We start from the raw sequence: 15,932 nt of genomic DNA, 5'->3' as shown, positions 1-15,932 counted from the left end.
CGATGGAGCACTGTTCCAGAGGATCATTTGAATCACGGAGGACGATGTGGCGTCGTAGGCGACGTAACGGGATCAGCCACACAGAAGCCTGACTGTTGACATGTGTTTTGTGGGTTTTGTTTGGGAGGCGCCCTGGTTTACATTGAGCTGTGGTTGGCTGCATGGCACCTCATGAGAAGACGTCAGAGCGGCAACGATTACAACTACATCACGCCGTCATCAGAAGACTTGTGTACTGGGGGGGGGGGGGGGGGGAAAGCATTTAGCAGAGCATAAACGGTTGGAAACGCGCGCATTGTGCTGTGTTGTCAGATCAATGTGTCGGGGGTCACTGCAACAATAACAACCCGGCCTGCTGTAACTGGGGCGTGAACTAAATGGCCTATTTACTAAATGAATCTACACAATGGAATTCATGTCACATGGCCCAAATACAAAATCACATGGGATATGTACGACGCGTGTGTGCTTAATCAGCTGTGATGCAGGAATATCCAACAGTCAAACGGCAGCATATGGACTGATTCCACCAGCGTCACCGGCCCCTCTATGAGAAGGACATACCAAAAGTCCCCCGTCCCCCACCCTGTCCCCTGAGTTACCACACAATGGATTTAATTACGCGTGTTAATTCACAAGTATAATTCTTCCATAATCCCTGTTGTTTTCAAACCTTTATTAATGACAACCCGCCCCCCCCCCCCCCCCCCCCCTTTTTTTTTTTCTTCTGGTCCAGCTCATGAATATTCAATGAGAGGCTTGTTAATAAACATAAGGGTTAAAGGGGCTGGGGGCGTGTTTAGAACTGGTTTAGTACCAACCTCCCTAGGCTTACCAGAGAGCGGGAGAGCTGCAGAGTGGGAGTGAGTGAGTGTGTGTGTGTGTGTGTGTGTGTGTGTGTGTGTGTGTGTGTGTGTGTGTGTGTGTGTGTGTGTGTGTGTGTGTGTGTGTGTGTGTGTGTGTGTGTGTGTGTGTGTGAGACGAGGGGGAGTAGTGAGAGTAGAGTCAACCCAAGCCATTCCTCTTGCCACTGTCACAGTGAGAGGGAGCAACGGAGCGAGAGAGAGAGAGAGAGAGAGAGGGAGACTAGAGTTAGCCAAGCTCTTGTAGGGAAGAGGGAGAAGAAGAAGAAGAAAAAGGAGAGGAGGAGGAGGTAGACCCAAAGGGAAGAATTGCCAGCAGTAGGAGACCCAAGTCATCCCTCTGTGCTGTTTCTCCTCACCTCTTTGGGCTCGGGGTGGGAGTGCTGGATGGTCTGACCTGGCCCCACCATGGGATGCAGCCTCTGTGCCCTGCAGAAGCCAGACGAACACTACAAACTACTCTATGAGGTCTGTCAGGTACTGTAGCCGTCTCTGCCTCTCGGTCGGGCGCTCAGAGAGAGCCCATTGCAATGACTCTGTTGACTGATTGTTCCATTTAAAGGAAGCTTTTCCTTTGAGTGTGCTTAAACTGGCTTATTCATGGCAAACTAAGCTGAACCTTGCTCCAAATTAATTCTCGTTATTTTTGTTTCAGTAGTTAAATTTCTGCGATTGCAAGTCTCATTGACACGGGTTACGGTTAGGGTTTCCATTTGGAAGAGCGTTCTGATTTGTTTGTTTTAAGTGGGCTTAAGCTTCTGTGTTTTTGGCAACAACCTTGATGCAATTGTGTACTTACTTGTGAATCAAGTAAGTGAGTAAATGAGAATACTTGGAACAAATAACATAATAATTCACATTTGACATTCCTCTTTTCTTGAAACCCAGACTGTAAAAGCACAGTCCGATATCTCTTGGAGGGGAACGTAGCCTAGACGAGAGAGAGAGAGAGAGAGAGAGGGAGAGACTCTATACACAAAGGATTAGTGTTGTGAATAGCTCAAGAGAGACCGCCACCTCCTCCCCATCCACTACATGCTCTGAGTGTCCTGACCCTGTGTGGAAGGGTCAGCCAGAGGTAGAGCGCGTTGGTTAAAAAGAGACGCCAGAGAGAGAGAGAGGGGTGGGGGGGGGGTTGGTGATAGTAGTAGTAGTAGTGGTGCCGGTGTGATGAAGAGGTGACAGCTCTCTCAATGTGTGCCGCTGGCTACTGTGAGCGCTTCTCGGGCCTTCCGGACCTCCTCATTGTCAGCGGTGAAGTGCTGACTCAGGGCTGCTAGCCCCTGGTTGACTTTCCCTTGAGTTTATCATTAACACCCGCGCCCCGGCGCCGACGCCAAGCTTTATTCTCCGGATCGGACTGGTTGTTGATTTATTCTTTTACTCAAAGAATTGAAAATGTCATCCTTTTTTGTTTCATTGTTTCATTGTTGATATTCCAACATGCATGTTTTAGTTATGTTTTGAGGTGTGTTTGCAATGAATGCATATCTAATTGTGGAGGATGTGTCTGAAGCAGATTTTTTTGAACTGGTAAAAAATTAGGGGAGTTCAATCAAACCTGTGGGAAAACCAAGTGTAATGAAAGACGCACAGAACTTCAAATCTGAAGGATGTTGCCATTTAAAAAAGGTTCCACTTTTTTAACTTTTTCGCCGCTCGATCAGATCGCCCCCTCATTTGAACCAAACACAGAGCAGCTCTTTCAGTTGTAATGAGATAATGAGAAAAAGTACAGAATTAAATCGTAGCTTCTCAAATGTTCATTAATTTCAACTTTCCATGGCTTGTTCGCCTGGAAAGCTTTTGAACAAAGCCTATCGCGGTGCTTCCCCCTCTGCCCTCTCAGAGCTCCTAGTCACATTTAATTGAGACGCCCGTCTCCCAGCAATGGCTGTCTGAGTGTGTGTGGACTCCAGCCCAGTCCCCTCTAATGAATTAAAACAACCAGCCGACCTGGGCCACTCACAGAGCCCGGCCCTGGCACAGACTGTGTTGGGTCTCCCTGAGAACGGGAGCTTCGCTGATGATCCTCTCTTCCTCCAGATTTGACTCTTTTCTTTTTGGGCTATTTTTCTTTTTTGCTAGCATCCAAGGCTCAGTCAAACCCCCCCCCCATCTCCCCCCAATCCCCCATCACCCATTATGGCAAACAACATCCCTATTCCCCATGCTGGGAGCCAGGGTGGCAAGTGGCTGATTTCCATGAGAGTAATGATGAGTCTCTCTGCCCCCCCCCCCACACACACACACACACACACACACACACATATACACACACACACACACACACACACACACACACGCCCTGAAAGGTAGGGAGGTCTCTGCAGCAGGTCTCGATTTGGATCGGGCAAACAGCTCTGCTTTGATAGCACCTCAAAGAAGGAGCCTATAAGGATCTGGCTTTTGTCTGGGAATGCTGTTATTATGGGATGGATCAAACAAATAATGGTTCGTAGTGTACAACAAACAGATAATGTGGGACACACACTCACTCTCTCAATCTCTCACTCTCACACACACCCACGCGCGTGTGCGCACCAACACACACAGCACTTTCATTTCAAAAGGCCAATAGCGATGCTTTTTATTTTTTTCTCACAAGTCGAGGACAGTTAAGTCGGGGGGGTACGTCGCAGCAGCACAGCAAGCTCTTTTGTTCCGCGTCTTCCAGGGGTTAGAATGAAGCCGTCAGTCTGCCTGTCAGTTACCCCGGGACTGGCAGCTCCGATCTCTCACCGCCAGGAGACTTTGCTGCATCTCCAGCGGCGGTTTGCCAATTAGTCAAAGTGTGACAGCCGTCCCTTCGCCGGAGCCAGCCCAGGGCCCGTCCACAGCCATCTGTGTTTGTAATATGAAAATCCGGTGCCATTTGTCAACTCCCCCCGCAAGCCTTGGCTGCTTCACCTGATAGGGCAAATAACAGCATAATGCGTCCGGATGCCTGATGTTTATCGGTGCCTCGTTTGAGCGGACGGTGGTGCTGATGGAGTTATACTGGTTCAGCCAGGGGTTGTCCGTTCGCATGAAATATTATCTCAGAGGGTAAGGCCAAAACATTTGTGAGTTATGGCGTCATTCTTGTCATCATAGCTCTTTAATTCAATTATTATATTATTTTCGTCTTGATGCCTGAATGTGTTTTTAAAAGTCAAGGAAACTTGTCAAAGCAATGGCGTAGGAAAAACCTTTGCTGTTCTATTTTCATATTCATTAGTATATCTTTTTTTTGTTGAGTATTTCATTAAATATAAAGATATTGCGTTTTTGTTGAAAGCTAAATAGTAAAAGCAAATGGCTTTAAAAAATTATTATCGCGATCCCTGCAACAGTCTCCCTACAACAATCTGCCAAGCCTGTACCAAACAATTGAATAGAGAGTGAATAATGCAATGCACATTTCTTCTTTCTGGTCTACTTCTTGGTCTTGGGGAGAGGCGCTGGCTGCCCTGCGTTTGAACTGCCAGGCTTTGGGTAATCCGCCAGTTCAGTGGGAGAGAGACTTGTGTTATTGTGATCAAGGAGCCATCAGTCTTCTGCGCTGACAGCTCCAACCAAAGGGACGCTCCACTGTTTGCTACTCATTTTACTGCGACTCTGAGCGCAGGATCAGAGCTAGGGCAGTAAATTATCAAGCTGATTTGGGCTGCTCTTTAAATGCCTATTTTTTCATACTGTCTATGTTTTGACAACATATATTTATGTGTGCATTTTGTCTTGAGATTTTTATGTCGGAGCCACGCTTGGCTCGAAGCACATGAGCAGTCAGATTGGTCGTGAACTCTTGACATTGCTTCATTTCAGTTCGTCTCAGCGTCGCCAGATGTACGATATTTGTACATAAATGTAGCTCTTTGTACGATGTACGAAGATCAATGATGCCAAAAGTCCCTTGTTGTAGGATAATTTGATCATTTTGTGGCGCTTAATGCGAGTAGGTTTAATCTACGCCATCTAATTTTACATAATTTTACCAACCCTAACCCTATTACCTGACACTATCAGTATAGCGTAATATGGATCTTACGTCTTTGTTTACGAATCTCTTCTCATGTGACGTCTCTCCAGCCAATCAGTCTTGTTGTGATGATCAATGTGACTCACAAGGACATTTTCCATGTAGATGCTGCACAGGCTCCAACTCGTGTTGGTAAAGAGTACTAGTATAGCCTTTAGTTTATTAAACAGCTATGCTTTTGTTTTCAATGTTAACGCAACATTTAGGGACTACAGTGAGTCCCGAAAGGCTAACCCCTTCCAAGCATAAAATCACTACATCAGTATTTTTTTTATTACATTTTGAACAATGTGGCTAGATTTGTTGGTGGTGTCAATAAGTTGTTTTCTCGTTTTCTGTAATTAAACCATCACGCCTATTTTTTTGTTTATTTAGGTCTTTAAGATAAACTTTTGTATTTATCGAAGCTTCACTTGCTAAATTGTATAGCATCAAGAGAACATCTAGGGAGAGAAAAACTGGTTGTGATTATATATGGCCAGGAAAATCATTCATTCCCCAGAGACTACCGTGCGTCCAAGGAAGAATAACATTTTAGTGTTTATTTTCCTGGCATTTTCTATAAATGCAACTAGCATAAAGGAGAAGAGCGGGGAAGGAAGTTCTTTCCCGGTTGGTTTGTGATCATTAAACTCAGTGGCCCAGACCTGGTGCTCTCTTTAAAGCGCCCCCGCCCCCCCCCCCCCCCCCCCCCCCAGCCGCAGACCGTGAGGTTCCTCTTCAAAGCCGGAGGTAAGCACCGTGCCGAGATGAGAGCTCAGCTGCTTCTGTCGCCCTGACAAGGTAGAGGACCCCTTAGAACCCTTGTCTGGCCCTTCGTATGGGGCTCCTAATCTCGGCCTAAGTACCTGCTAATGGTCGAGGCGCCTTGCTGCGGTTGGTTCAAGCGAGGCCCCTGTGCTTAATTAGGGCCCCCCCATCCCCCCTTCTCCGTCCCCCAACATAAGCTGGCTCCGGCAACTGGTCTTTGCTATTGTTTGGCTGATGGATCTCTCTCTCTCTGTCTCTCTCTCACTCTCACTCTCACTCTCACTCTTTCTCTCTCACTCGCTCACTCTCACTCTCTATCAAACCCTCTCCCACTGTGTCCTACTCCCAACTGCTCCTGTTTCTCTGTCCTTTAACCTATGCACTACACACACATACAGTACATATTCACACAGAGGCCACTGATTTTCCTTCCTTCTAAAGCGAATCAACCCTCTGGTTCTGCTGAGAAGATAAACAAATCCGCAAACGTGTCTGTGTGGAGAGAGCCGCAGACGGGAGGCGTCCGTGAAGACGCTGTGGCGCCTGGGATGTAAGACTCACTGGGCGGCGCCAGATGGTCTTGTCTGATGACAGTGAAAAAGAAAAAATGACATCGGGCAGCAACCCTCACCTGGCCGTCCCACCCCCCGGCGCTCCAGTCAGGGACCCTGTCAGCCTCAGCGCAGGGCGCCCAGAGCAGAGGGGGGGGCTGTCGGGGAGGATCAGGCCATGCCACCCCTGCCCCCCGCACCGTAACGATGCTCCACAGAGAACGCACACAAAGCAGAGTTTGTGTGCGTGTTACTGGGTTTGCGTGTTACTGTGTACCTTTATGTGTTGGTCTTTGCGGATATGTGTGTTTGTTTCTTTGTGTATCTCTGTGGGTCTAGCTGTGATCGTGTGTGTGTGTGTGTGTGTGTGTGTGTGTGTGTGTGTGTGTGTGTGTGTGTGTGTGTGTGTGTGTGTGTGTGTGTGTGTGTGTGTGTGTGTGTGTGTGTGTGTGTGTGTGTGTGTGTGTGTTTCAGTAGTGTATGTGTGTGTTAATAACAAGTACCCTGTGTGCCGATGTGCCCTCACATCTGTCTAAAGAGTGGAGCAGGTGGTCGCCAGCCGCACGGGGGGTCTGGGGGGGGGGCTGAACCCTCGCCGCGCATGCCGTCACTCCAGTGACCGATCTGGGAAGACAGGAGAGCAACGGATAGAAAAGTCAGATGCAGAGATCAGAGACGGAGCAGACATGCCATCATGACAACTGAAAAAGCCCAAACAACGATTTGCCAGACGGGATTTGAGACCGTGTGTGTGTGTGTGTGTGTGTGTGTGTGTGTCTCAGACAAAGCAGCCGAACGGCCATTTACATGGTGAGGGAAAGAAGGAAGTGAACCAGTTCTCTATAAATGCCCTCGTCAAGGTAGCCCGGCATCAGCTGCTGCCGGCTCCAGCGTTTACAGCTCTCCATCTGTCATCGTAACTGATTAAGTCCTCTGGGGCTTTTATTGGAAAAACAGAGCTCTTGGTTTACTCTGGAAGGACAGGCCGTGGAGCCCCAATACATAGTTCACATCGAGGAGTTATTAACCTTGAAGTTAGCTTGTGTTGTGTTGTAGTAGAAAGGATTCCTCTTGATCTCCTTTCTTGAGCAAACTTGGGGATGGCATTTACTTCTCTGTGACAAGAAACCGAAGACACTATTTTGTTGACTTTGTAGTGTTCCCCTAACTTTTTAGTCAATCATCTTTCCTGGACTGTATTGTGGATGAAAACAGCTCAAATGCGGCACATTTTTTTGTCCTTTGTATGGGTGATCATGAATTGGTCATGCTGTTCATGAGCCAATTAGTCATGAGACAGCTGCAGACAGCTGCAGAGAGAGAAATCAGACCGGCGTGGCGGACATTGTTCATGAGTAAACCATCACGGTTCGTATTATAAACGAACATGGACCATTTCAATATTACTGTGTGTGTGTGTGTGTGTGTGTGTGTGTGTGTGTGTGTGTGTGTGTGTGTGTGTGTGTGTGTGTGTGTGTGTGTGTGTGTGTGTGTGTGTGTGTGTGTGTGTGTGTGTGTGTGTGTGTGTGTGTACTTGTGCACATGCGTCTGTGTTCACAGGTGCACCCAGCTCAATGAATAAATGAGCTGTAACGTGCCCTGAACAGGTTATTAAGGTTCACCGCGGTGACGCGGGAGATTACGGGTCATTATTTGTCATTATCAGCCCATTGACCCCTCCCCCTCTGCTACATAATGACCCAGACAACCCACTCCCTATTCACAGCCTGGGATAAGGTGTCAATAATGACCACCAGATCAAACCCCGGCCACATGGGACCCACAGCGCTGGTTCCACCATGGGAGTGCCTAATTGCCTCTCCCTCCCCTGTTTCCCTGTCATACTGGAAATCACCTGCCTTTTCACTTTCATACTAAACATCGCCTGGCTGCAAACTGTCAAAATGAATATCGCCTGTCTTTTCACTGTCATAATGAATATCGCCTGTCTTTTCTCTGTCATAATGAATATTACCTGCCTTTTCACTGTCATAATGAATATCGCCTGTCTTTTCACTATCATAATGGATATTACCTGTCTTTTCACTGTCATACTGAATATTGCCTGCCTTTTCCCGGTCATACTCGATATCGCTTTTCTTTTCACTGTCATACTGAATGTGTCACAGTGTATGTCTCTTCCCTGTCATTCTGAATATCGCCTGTCTTTCCACGGTCATATAGGATATCGCATGCCATTTCACTGTCCTACATTTTGGAGGATGTTGCGTGGTTGTGTTTGGTTAGTTGTGTTTGGTTAGTTGCATCTGACGCGAGTTTTCCATGGCGTGTGTGTGTGTGTGTGTGTGTGTGTGTGTGTGTGTGTGTGTGTGTGTGTGTGTGTGTGTGTGTGTGTGTGTGTGTGTGTGTGTGTGTGTGTGTGTGTGTGTGTGTGTGTGTACGTCTGCGGTGACTGCTGTCTTTGTGTGAACTGGGCTTCCCACACTGTGGCAAAGAGACCCAGTCAGGTTGAAGAACACAGTGTCTCGTCAGTGGTTTGGCTTGGTGCTCGAGTGTGTGTGTGTATTTGTGAGCAATCGGTTCCCAATCCAAAAAAAACATAATTTAAGAATTGCACAATGTGAACTCCTCATGCATTAGTCACTTTGCCTAAAAGCTACAAAGACTACATTTACATACAATTTTAAATGTGCGCTTCAATTTCAAATTGGAGTCACAGGGCTTATTCGGTTACATGTCGGGAGACTTTGGTCAATGACATTTGGGTGTTGTACGCCTACAGTACAGGGCTGGAAAGATATTATATGTCATCAAAAGAACTCTGTCGAGGTGCTGGAACACAAGTCTTGTGGTTTATGAGTGAGCGTCACGCAGAGGGTGATTTAGGATGCTTATGTGGTCCTCAGGAGAGCGTGACTAAATGGCATAAGGTGAAGGTAAACAATGTTGTGTCTCCTACAGCCAGCGGAGGTTTGGAAGCTGTTTGTTCTGTAATCCCCGCTAAGCCTACACACAGCGGTTGGAAAAAAATATATGTGCAGCTGTTCCCCAAGACACTACCTCACTATTGGGTTTCCTGTCAGCTGGAGGGAAAATCACAGAGAAATACACGCATAACACGCATAACACACACACACAGACGAAACACGTATACACTAAGCGGCACTTTCCCCACTTTTGAATTAATTTTGAAAGTTTTTAATGAAAATGTGAAATAAAGGATTAACTGTGTGGTTTTAAGCCGAGTGACCCACATACAAACTGCCACTCAGAAAGGCTGACTAACAAGGAAGGCCTTCAAGCTTTCAATCTCGTCAGTGAGCCCTTTCTGAAATATAGACTTTGAAGAATTTGTGTATCTGTCCAGAAAGTGTGTAGCTTTGTCTTTCAAGTTACCAACTGAATACCGGCTCTTCAGAGAGGAGTTGCCCAGGGTCTTTCTGCCCGCTATTGAAAGGTACAAAATGCTTTCTTCCGCACGGCTCACCTCACTGAATTTGGCCCACCTAAGAAAACTAACGAAACAGTGGCCCTTTAATGATGTTCTTTTCTTTATTAGCGGATTATCTAGCAATGAATAGCCATATCGAGAGACCCTGATGTTACATTATGCGGTGTGCAAGTTGACTTAATAGACTGTTCTTGCTTTCCAGCCCAATGCTGTCCAAGTACTGTAAAGTATTCATGCCGTTTGTTGAAGGGATTTGTTCTGTTTTTGAATACAAGGGCACAGTTGAGCAGGCAAAGCCCAGCAAGGCTCGCAACACATGATTCAGGATTCAACACAATTACCCATGCCACAAGACAGAGAGGATTTAGTCTTGGTTGAGGTGCAAACAGCAACCTGTCACTTCAGACGGTACAAACTACAACCAATGGACCAAAACACGAGACGTTTGAGTGGATAATGACGTGCGGGGGGAGGGGGAAGATATCCCAGATGCTAGTGCTAGATGAAGAGGCCCATGCGGGCGTTGAAAGTCTCAATCTGGCCTGATTTACATTGGTGGGATAAGGGCAGGTCAGCGACGGAGACATTACTGTCACTCAGACATTACCCAGAGGGAAAGAGACTGACGTACCCATGGCATGAATGTAGCCGGGAACAGCTGAACTCCTGCAACGCTCCCTATCGCTCGCAGCTAAGCCGTACACAGGAAATAAAACAGCCCACCGTTTCACAGCTCCAGACATCAAATGTGATATTTGATAATGAAATAACACAGCCCCCGGATAACGAAGTCACAGCTGTGTAAACCCCCGCCCCCCCCCCCTCTCGGTTTCTGCCAGACACTCCAGACATGTGATACAGAGCTCATTAATATTCCTTTAAGTAGGACCCTGTCGGCCTCTCGCCATTAAAAATGGATTTAGCAAGGATTCCCCTCCCCGAGGGACGAGGCAAAGGTTGGCAGAGTAATTCCTGGGTGTCAATCATAGTCTCAAAGGGACTGGCGTGTGGATGTGTTAACACTGCCGCTTGTCTCGCCTGTTCGTACGTTCAGAACTTCAAACAGCTGCCAGTTCCCCCTCTGTGGAATACAGGGCTGATTCCAGAACCGATGGAGTCATCAACTACCCCCTCCCCCCCCGCCCCCCCCATCCTGCAGGCATGGGTCCTGTTGTTGTAACGCATAGCGCTGCATGCTATTGTTAACATGTATCTGGAAAAGGGGGGAAAATAAAGTGACTGTTGGTTCTGATGTGCTCAGGGCTTCAGGCTTGTAGGAGGGGAGGGGGGGGAGTTGGTGGTTTCGGAACCAGCGGGGTGCATTGTGTCGGGTGAAGGTTGAGTGTTTTTTCCCAGTGTGCTGGGTCGAGTCAGAGGTGCTGGAGCTCTTGTGAATAGAGGCTGTGGGGGGAACCCCGCTAACCGTCCCCATACCCCCGCCGTACCCCCCAACCCCCCTCCCCCCCTGGCCGGAGGGACACTTCCCCTATTGAAGGCACAGAGGCAGAGTGCTTAAGGCTTTCCAAGAAAAGGGGAGGAGGCTTTGTCTTTGGGGTTGCGGCCTCCGAGCGGCCCTCTGGATTCCTGGCAGCTAGGTATCATGTGAGCGAGCCAGCGAGGAGAAGGGACAGGAGAAGGAAACACAAAGGCACTTGTGTTCCCAGCAGCTGATGTGTGACATCACAGCGTTCGGTTAATGGCGACCGGGCCAAGCAACTTTTTTTCCGCAGGCTTACTGTTACTATTTGAAGGCTTATTTTGTAATAATGTTCAAAAAAAGATGATTTGGTTGGACACCTGAGGGGTCGTTCTGCTATTTGAGTTTTTTTCTTTTTTTACTCCACGCTTCATCGTTTGAAAAAACGATATTGCATAATTTGTTCAAAGAAAGTCTTTGCATTTCCCTCATGCGACTTAAACCAATTTTTCTAACCGGTCAGTTTAATAATTCACTTCTTGGTTCCCTTTGGTACAGACTGCTTCGGTAAAAGCTTAAAAAATGGCCTCCCTTTTCAGTGTTCAATTATTCAAAGCAGATTGCAAGGGGAGAAGCTATTAAGTTTTGTTGTAGGGGACGTAGAAGTGAAGGCCGTTTCAGATGATCCCATTATCCGTGAGGGTCAGGCCTGGTTTTTAATCCTCTCCACACATAACCTCTTCAGACTTCAAATTAAAGTCATCTCCTGGTCCTTCGTCCCTCCCTTTTGCAGATGTGAACAGAGACTCTCACACATCATACCACACACACTAAAAAGCATTGTGTGTGCATGACAAGGTCTGTTGACACTCCTTTGAGATAATGTGGAGTCCTCCTTTTCTTTCCCCCCACCTGAGTGGGGTAGTTAATACAAGCATATCACAAGACCCCCGAGGTGGTTAGATATCGCGGTTGGCTCCCGTAAGCCGAGTTACAAGCCCCGCAAGGTACTTCACCGCTACAATGTGAATCTGAATGAATACAACCACTGCCAGAGGCACAGAGATCAAGCCGTCGGCGGCAAATCAGAGGGCGCTAATCCTGAGACATCCTGAGTCTAGCGTGTTCGCTCCAATTCGAGGGGGTGCGGAAAAAGGATAGGAAAGAGTATTGACGAGCACTAATAGACCTACAGAGTGGATATGGGGCTTATAAGTAGTATCAAATCTCTCATGCAGGTCTCCTATACATGGCAACCCATGAAGGGAAACCCCTGGTGAGCCAGACAGTACTTGTAGCTTCTCAGGTTGCCATGTTGCTCACACAGGGTTGAGGCCACGGTGTACCTATTATTAGCCTCTCAGTGTAACGCTTCACATCCAAGTGTACCGGCTTAGCGTTTGATTTCCTAACATTTTCTGTAAAGTTATTAAGCAGATGCTTTTATCCTAAGTGCCATCAGATTTCAGATCCAGGACTAAGTGAAGAATATTGCTCTGGGATGCCTTAAGGTGTCAGACATTGGGGGTTGAACGCAGTATCTTTTGGCTGGTTGTCCTACACCGTAGCACCCATACACTCTTCCACCCCTTTTCTGAAGGTTTAGGGGCTTTCCACCAGGAGTCGACATTAAAAAGGCCTTATTTTCTACATCTCATTGGCTCTGACTTCTGTGTTACCCGAGATCAAAGTACTTCCACGTCGTGTGCCCTCCTTTGACGTCGGTTCACGGTGGACTAAATTGATCACACCAAACTTAATTAGGGCTCTTATTCCGTGACATGCTGGTTATTTTTTTTGTTTAAATGAATCTGCCCAGGTTAACCCGTGTGCTTGCTCCAGTCTCCGGAGGGTGGTCAGATGTTCCCTGTGATGAGGAACGACTTGGCTAAATTAGTTGACTCAATGAGCGGTGCGCCCCGCGCCCTCTGCTAATGACCTCGTTTAATTAAAGACTCCCTCTGATTAAACGCCTGTTCCACTTGCTCCGATGGCGACCCGATGAAAAATACCAACGGCTGGCACGATTAACTTTTCAAAAGGAACGTTGCGTCTGCATTGTAAATTGTTAAAAACGCTTAACGGTTTAATCTCAGGAGATTGCAATAATTGGCTGTTTAGAAGCAAAGTGCTGAGAAATGTAAAGCTTGTTACGCATAAAGTCAAAGCAGAAATGCCATGTTTTACACCCAGAAAATGTGGTGTGTGTGTGTGTGTGTGTGTGTGTGTGTGTGTGTGTGTGTGTGTGTGTGTGTGTGTGTGTGTGTGTGTGTGTGTGTGTGTGTGTGTGTGTGTGTGTGTGTGTGTGTGTGTGTGTGTGTGTGTGTGTGTGTGTTTTAGTGTGTGTGAACACCATGAGTGTGGAAATCCAAGCAACCAGCCAAAGCCCTTTTCTCCTCTCCACCAAACTATCAAACAGCGCCTTGTTTCACCACACACTCCTTCTTCTGCACCGTTCATCGAATGTCTAAATTGTATTGTCTGTCTCTCTGCCCTCTCCAGCTGAACGGGAAGGACCTGTCCAAGGCCACCCACGACCAGGCAGTGGAGGCCTTCCGCACGGCCAAGGAGCCCATCATGGTGCAGGTCCTGCGCCGTGCGCCCCGGCCAAAGCTGGCCGGCGGGGGGGCCGACGCCCAGCTGACGGACATCAGCACCCAGACGGACATCACCTTCCAGGAGATCATGGCTCTCTCGAAGATGCCCGTCTCCAGTCCGACCCTGCCCTCGCTGGAGCCGTACCTGCTGCCCGAGGAGTGAGTGGCAGCTGGGTATTAGGGCAGTTCAAGTCGCTTTGTATACAAGCTGATAAATGACTAGAAACAAACACAACCAACAGCTTGTGGTTGTAGTGATCAATAATTATAGAAGGAAATATTTCAATTGCCCTGCTTTGTATTCCAGTGAAATGAGATTGTTCAAAAGAAATAAGCAAGGGTAACTGGCCCCATCTTATTCCTCAAGCACCATTTTCACAATCTTAATTCACAACATGGTTTACAAAACATGTTTGTTAGCACACATTTCCCTCAATGTAGATAAGAAGCACCCTTGAACCACTGGAATTTCTTCATTAGTGGAACTGTGTACTACTACAGCGTTCTGCCAGCACTCACAAAAACTTTACAAGACAAAAAAAAAAGCCATGATCAAACGACACACAGATGGTTTCTATGGCTGCCGAAATAGGGGTTGATTTGAAATGATCTGCTTTAAGTTAGGGGTGGCAGTAGCTCAGGAGGTAGAGCGTGTTGGCTGGTAACCTGAAGGTTGTTGGTTCGATCCCCGGCTCCTCCTAGCTGAGTGTCGAGGAAGCAAGGCACCTAACCCTAACTGCTCCCGACGAGCTGGCTGTCGCATTGCATGGTTGACTCCGCTGCCGGTGTGTGAATGTGAGGCAATATTGTAAAGCACTTTGGGTGGTCAATGGTTAGAAATGCACTATATAAATGCAGTCCATTTATATTTACATTTAAGTCGACCAATTTAAACCGTAATTTGCCCCATCATGAACACCGAGGATCGTGACGCTCAATCTGTATTAATGTAGTCATTCCAGACGGTGTGTGGTTCAGCGAACGGGTTCCACCTGGAGAAGATGGGGTCCCCTTGGGGCACTGTCATTCAAACATTTAAACGCATCTGTTCATTTGGATTTGCATTCCGACTGGAAACTACTTCTCTATTGTTTCTACCACGTTTTACAGCCCCAAGAGCCCGCCAGAGAAGTGTGCAGGTTCCTACTCCTCAATCGTCAATTAACATTTATTTAATAGATTTTTCGGAGTCAAATTATTACACAAAATGTTAATTTTCCAATTACCTAGCCCGTATCTTCAATGAGCTCTTATGACACTGCTCGTTTTCATTTCATTTTCAATTAAGAGGTAAAACTGATTCCAGATTGACAATAATGGACTTTCTAAATGTCCTTGTCTGTTCTGCAAAGATTTGCTGTACCACTCATAACACATATGAATTCAGCACTTATTAATTCAATACTTACATACTATTATAGTAAATATTCATTATATATATCCTGTATCTTACCCGTTTCTCTGTCCTTTTCCTAGGCATCCTACTGGACGTGCATATTTTGACCCCAATGACTTCCTCGAGGGCATGCACCAGGAAATAGAACGAGAAGAGTTGGAATACGAGGTAAATGGATTTCCATTCTTTCCCTCACCCTTTCCATCTCTCCCTCTCCCTCACTGTCTCTTCACGGGACCCCATATGTCTTCCTAATAAGAGCAGCCATTACAAGATAACAAAGCTGCCATGGCCTATCCTGGAGCTAGCCGCGCCGCTATGTCCCAAGCCCAACAGCCTTTCTGGTCACTGCTGAGTTCTGTCCTCTTGATAAATCACAATTATTAATGACTCTGAAGCCCCGAGCCTCAGCCCCTACCGCCCTACTGCAACCATAAGACCGAGCAGGAGATCTAGGCCGGACAGGAACCAAGAGGAATAGCTTATTCCAGCCGATGTGCAACGGTGACATCGTTACTCATTATTAGTGACATCGTCTACCAGAGGTGGGGGAGGGGCTCTCATCCCGTTAGCGGCTGAGATGAGTTCCCTCGCTGGGTAAATTTAGCTGCTGGTTGGGGCATCGGTGATGGATCTCATGACGCACGTTAACCCCAAGCAGACGAGGTGGAGGATTGCATCCTAGAGATGGCAACCACGTTGGGCGCCAATCTCTTCCTCAGCTGACCTCTGATAACCCCCCCCTCTCCCCCACCACTGCTTATCAATATGCGTCCGGGAGTCATTGTTGCTTTAAGGAGATAAGTGGAGTTAGATGAGCCAAGGGCAGATGCTCTGTAGAAGGGAACGCCGTCACTGGCCTTTGGCCCTCACCCACTGCTCTTGTTTGGAGACACTCCATCTCTGGGACACTGATCAATGAGGA

The 15,932-nt window shown here is 47.3% G+C and overlaps 1 protein-coding gene across 2 annotated transcripts in view; it reads left to right on the top strand.

Annotated features, from left to right (window-relative positions):
• pdzrn3b (PDZ domain containing RING finger 3b) overlaps positions 1–15,879 on the top strand; it is a 74,630-nt gene extending 58,751 nt beyond the window's left edge. The window contains exons 4-5 of one of the 2 annotated variants that reach the window (XM_056605519.1): positions 13,517–13,770; positions 15,088–15,879. In XM_056605519.1, coding sequence (XP_056461494.1) covers positions 13,517–13,770; positions 15,088–15,262 — 429 coding nt within the window. In that variant the 3' untranslated portion in view covers positions 15,263–15,879. The remainder of the gene's footprint in view (positions 1–13,516; positions 13,771–15,087) is intronic. The other variant, XM_056605520.1, reaches the window with a different exon arrangement.
• The last annotated feature ends 53 nt before the right edge of the window (positions 15,880–15,932 follow it).

The sequence above is a fragment of the Gadus chalcogrammus genome, chromosome 13 (genome assembly GCF_026213295.1).
Source record: "Gadus chalcogrammus isolate NIFS_2021 chromosome 13, NIFS_Gcha_1.0, whole genome shotgun sequence".
Taxonomy (NCBI): Eukaryota; Metazoa; Chordata; class Actinopteri; order Gadiformes; family Gadidae; genus Gadus; species Gadus chalcogrammus.
This window is presented reverse-complemented; position numbering and strand designations above follow the sequence as displayed.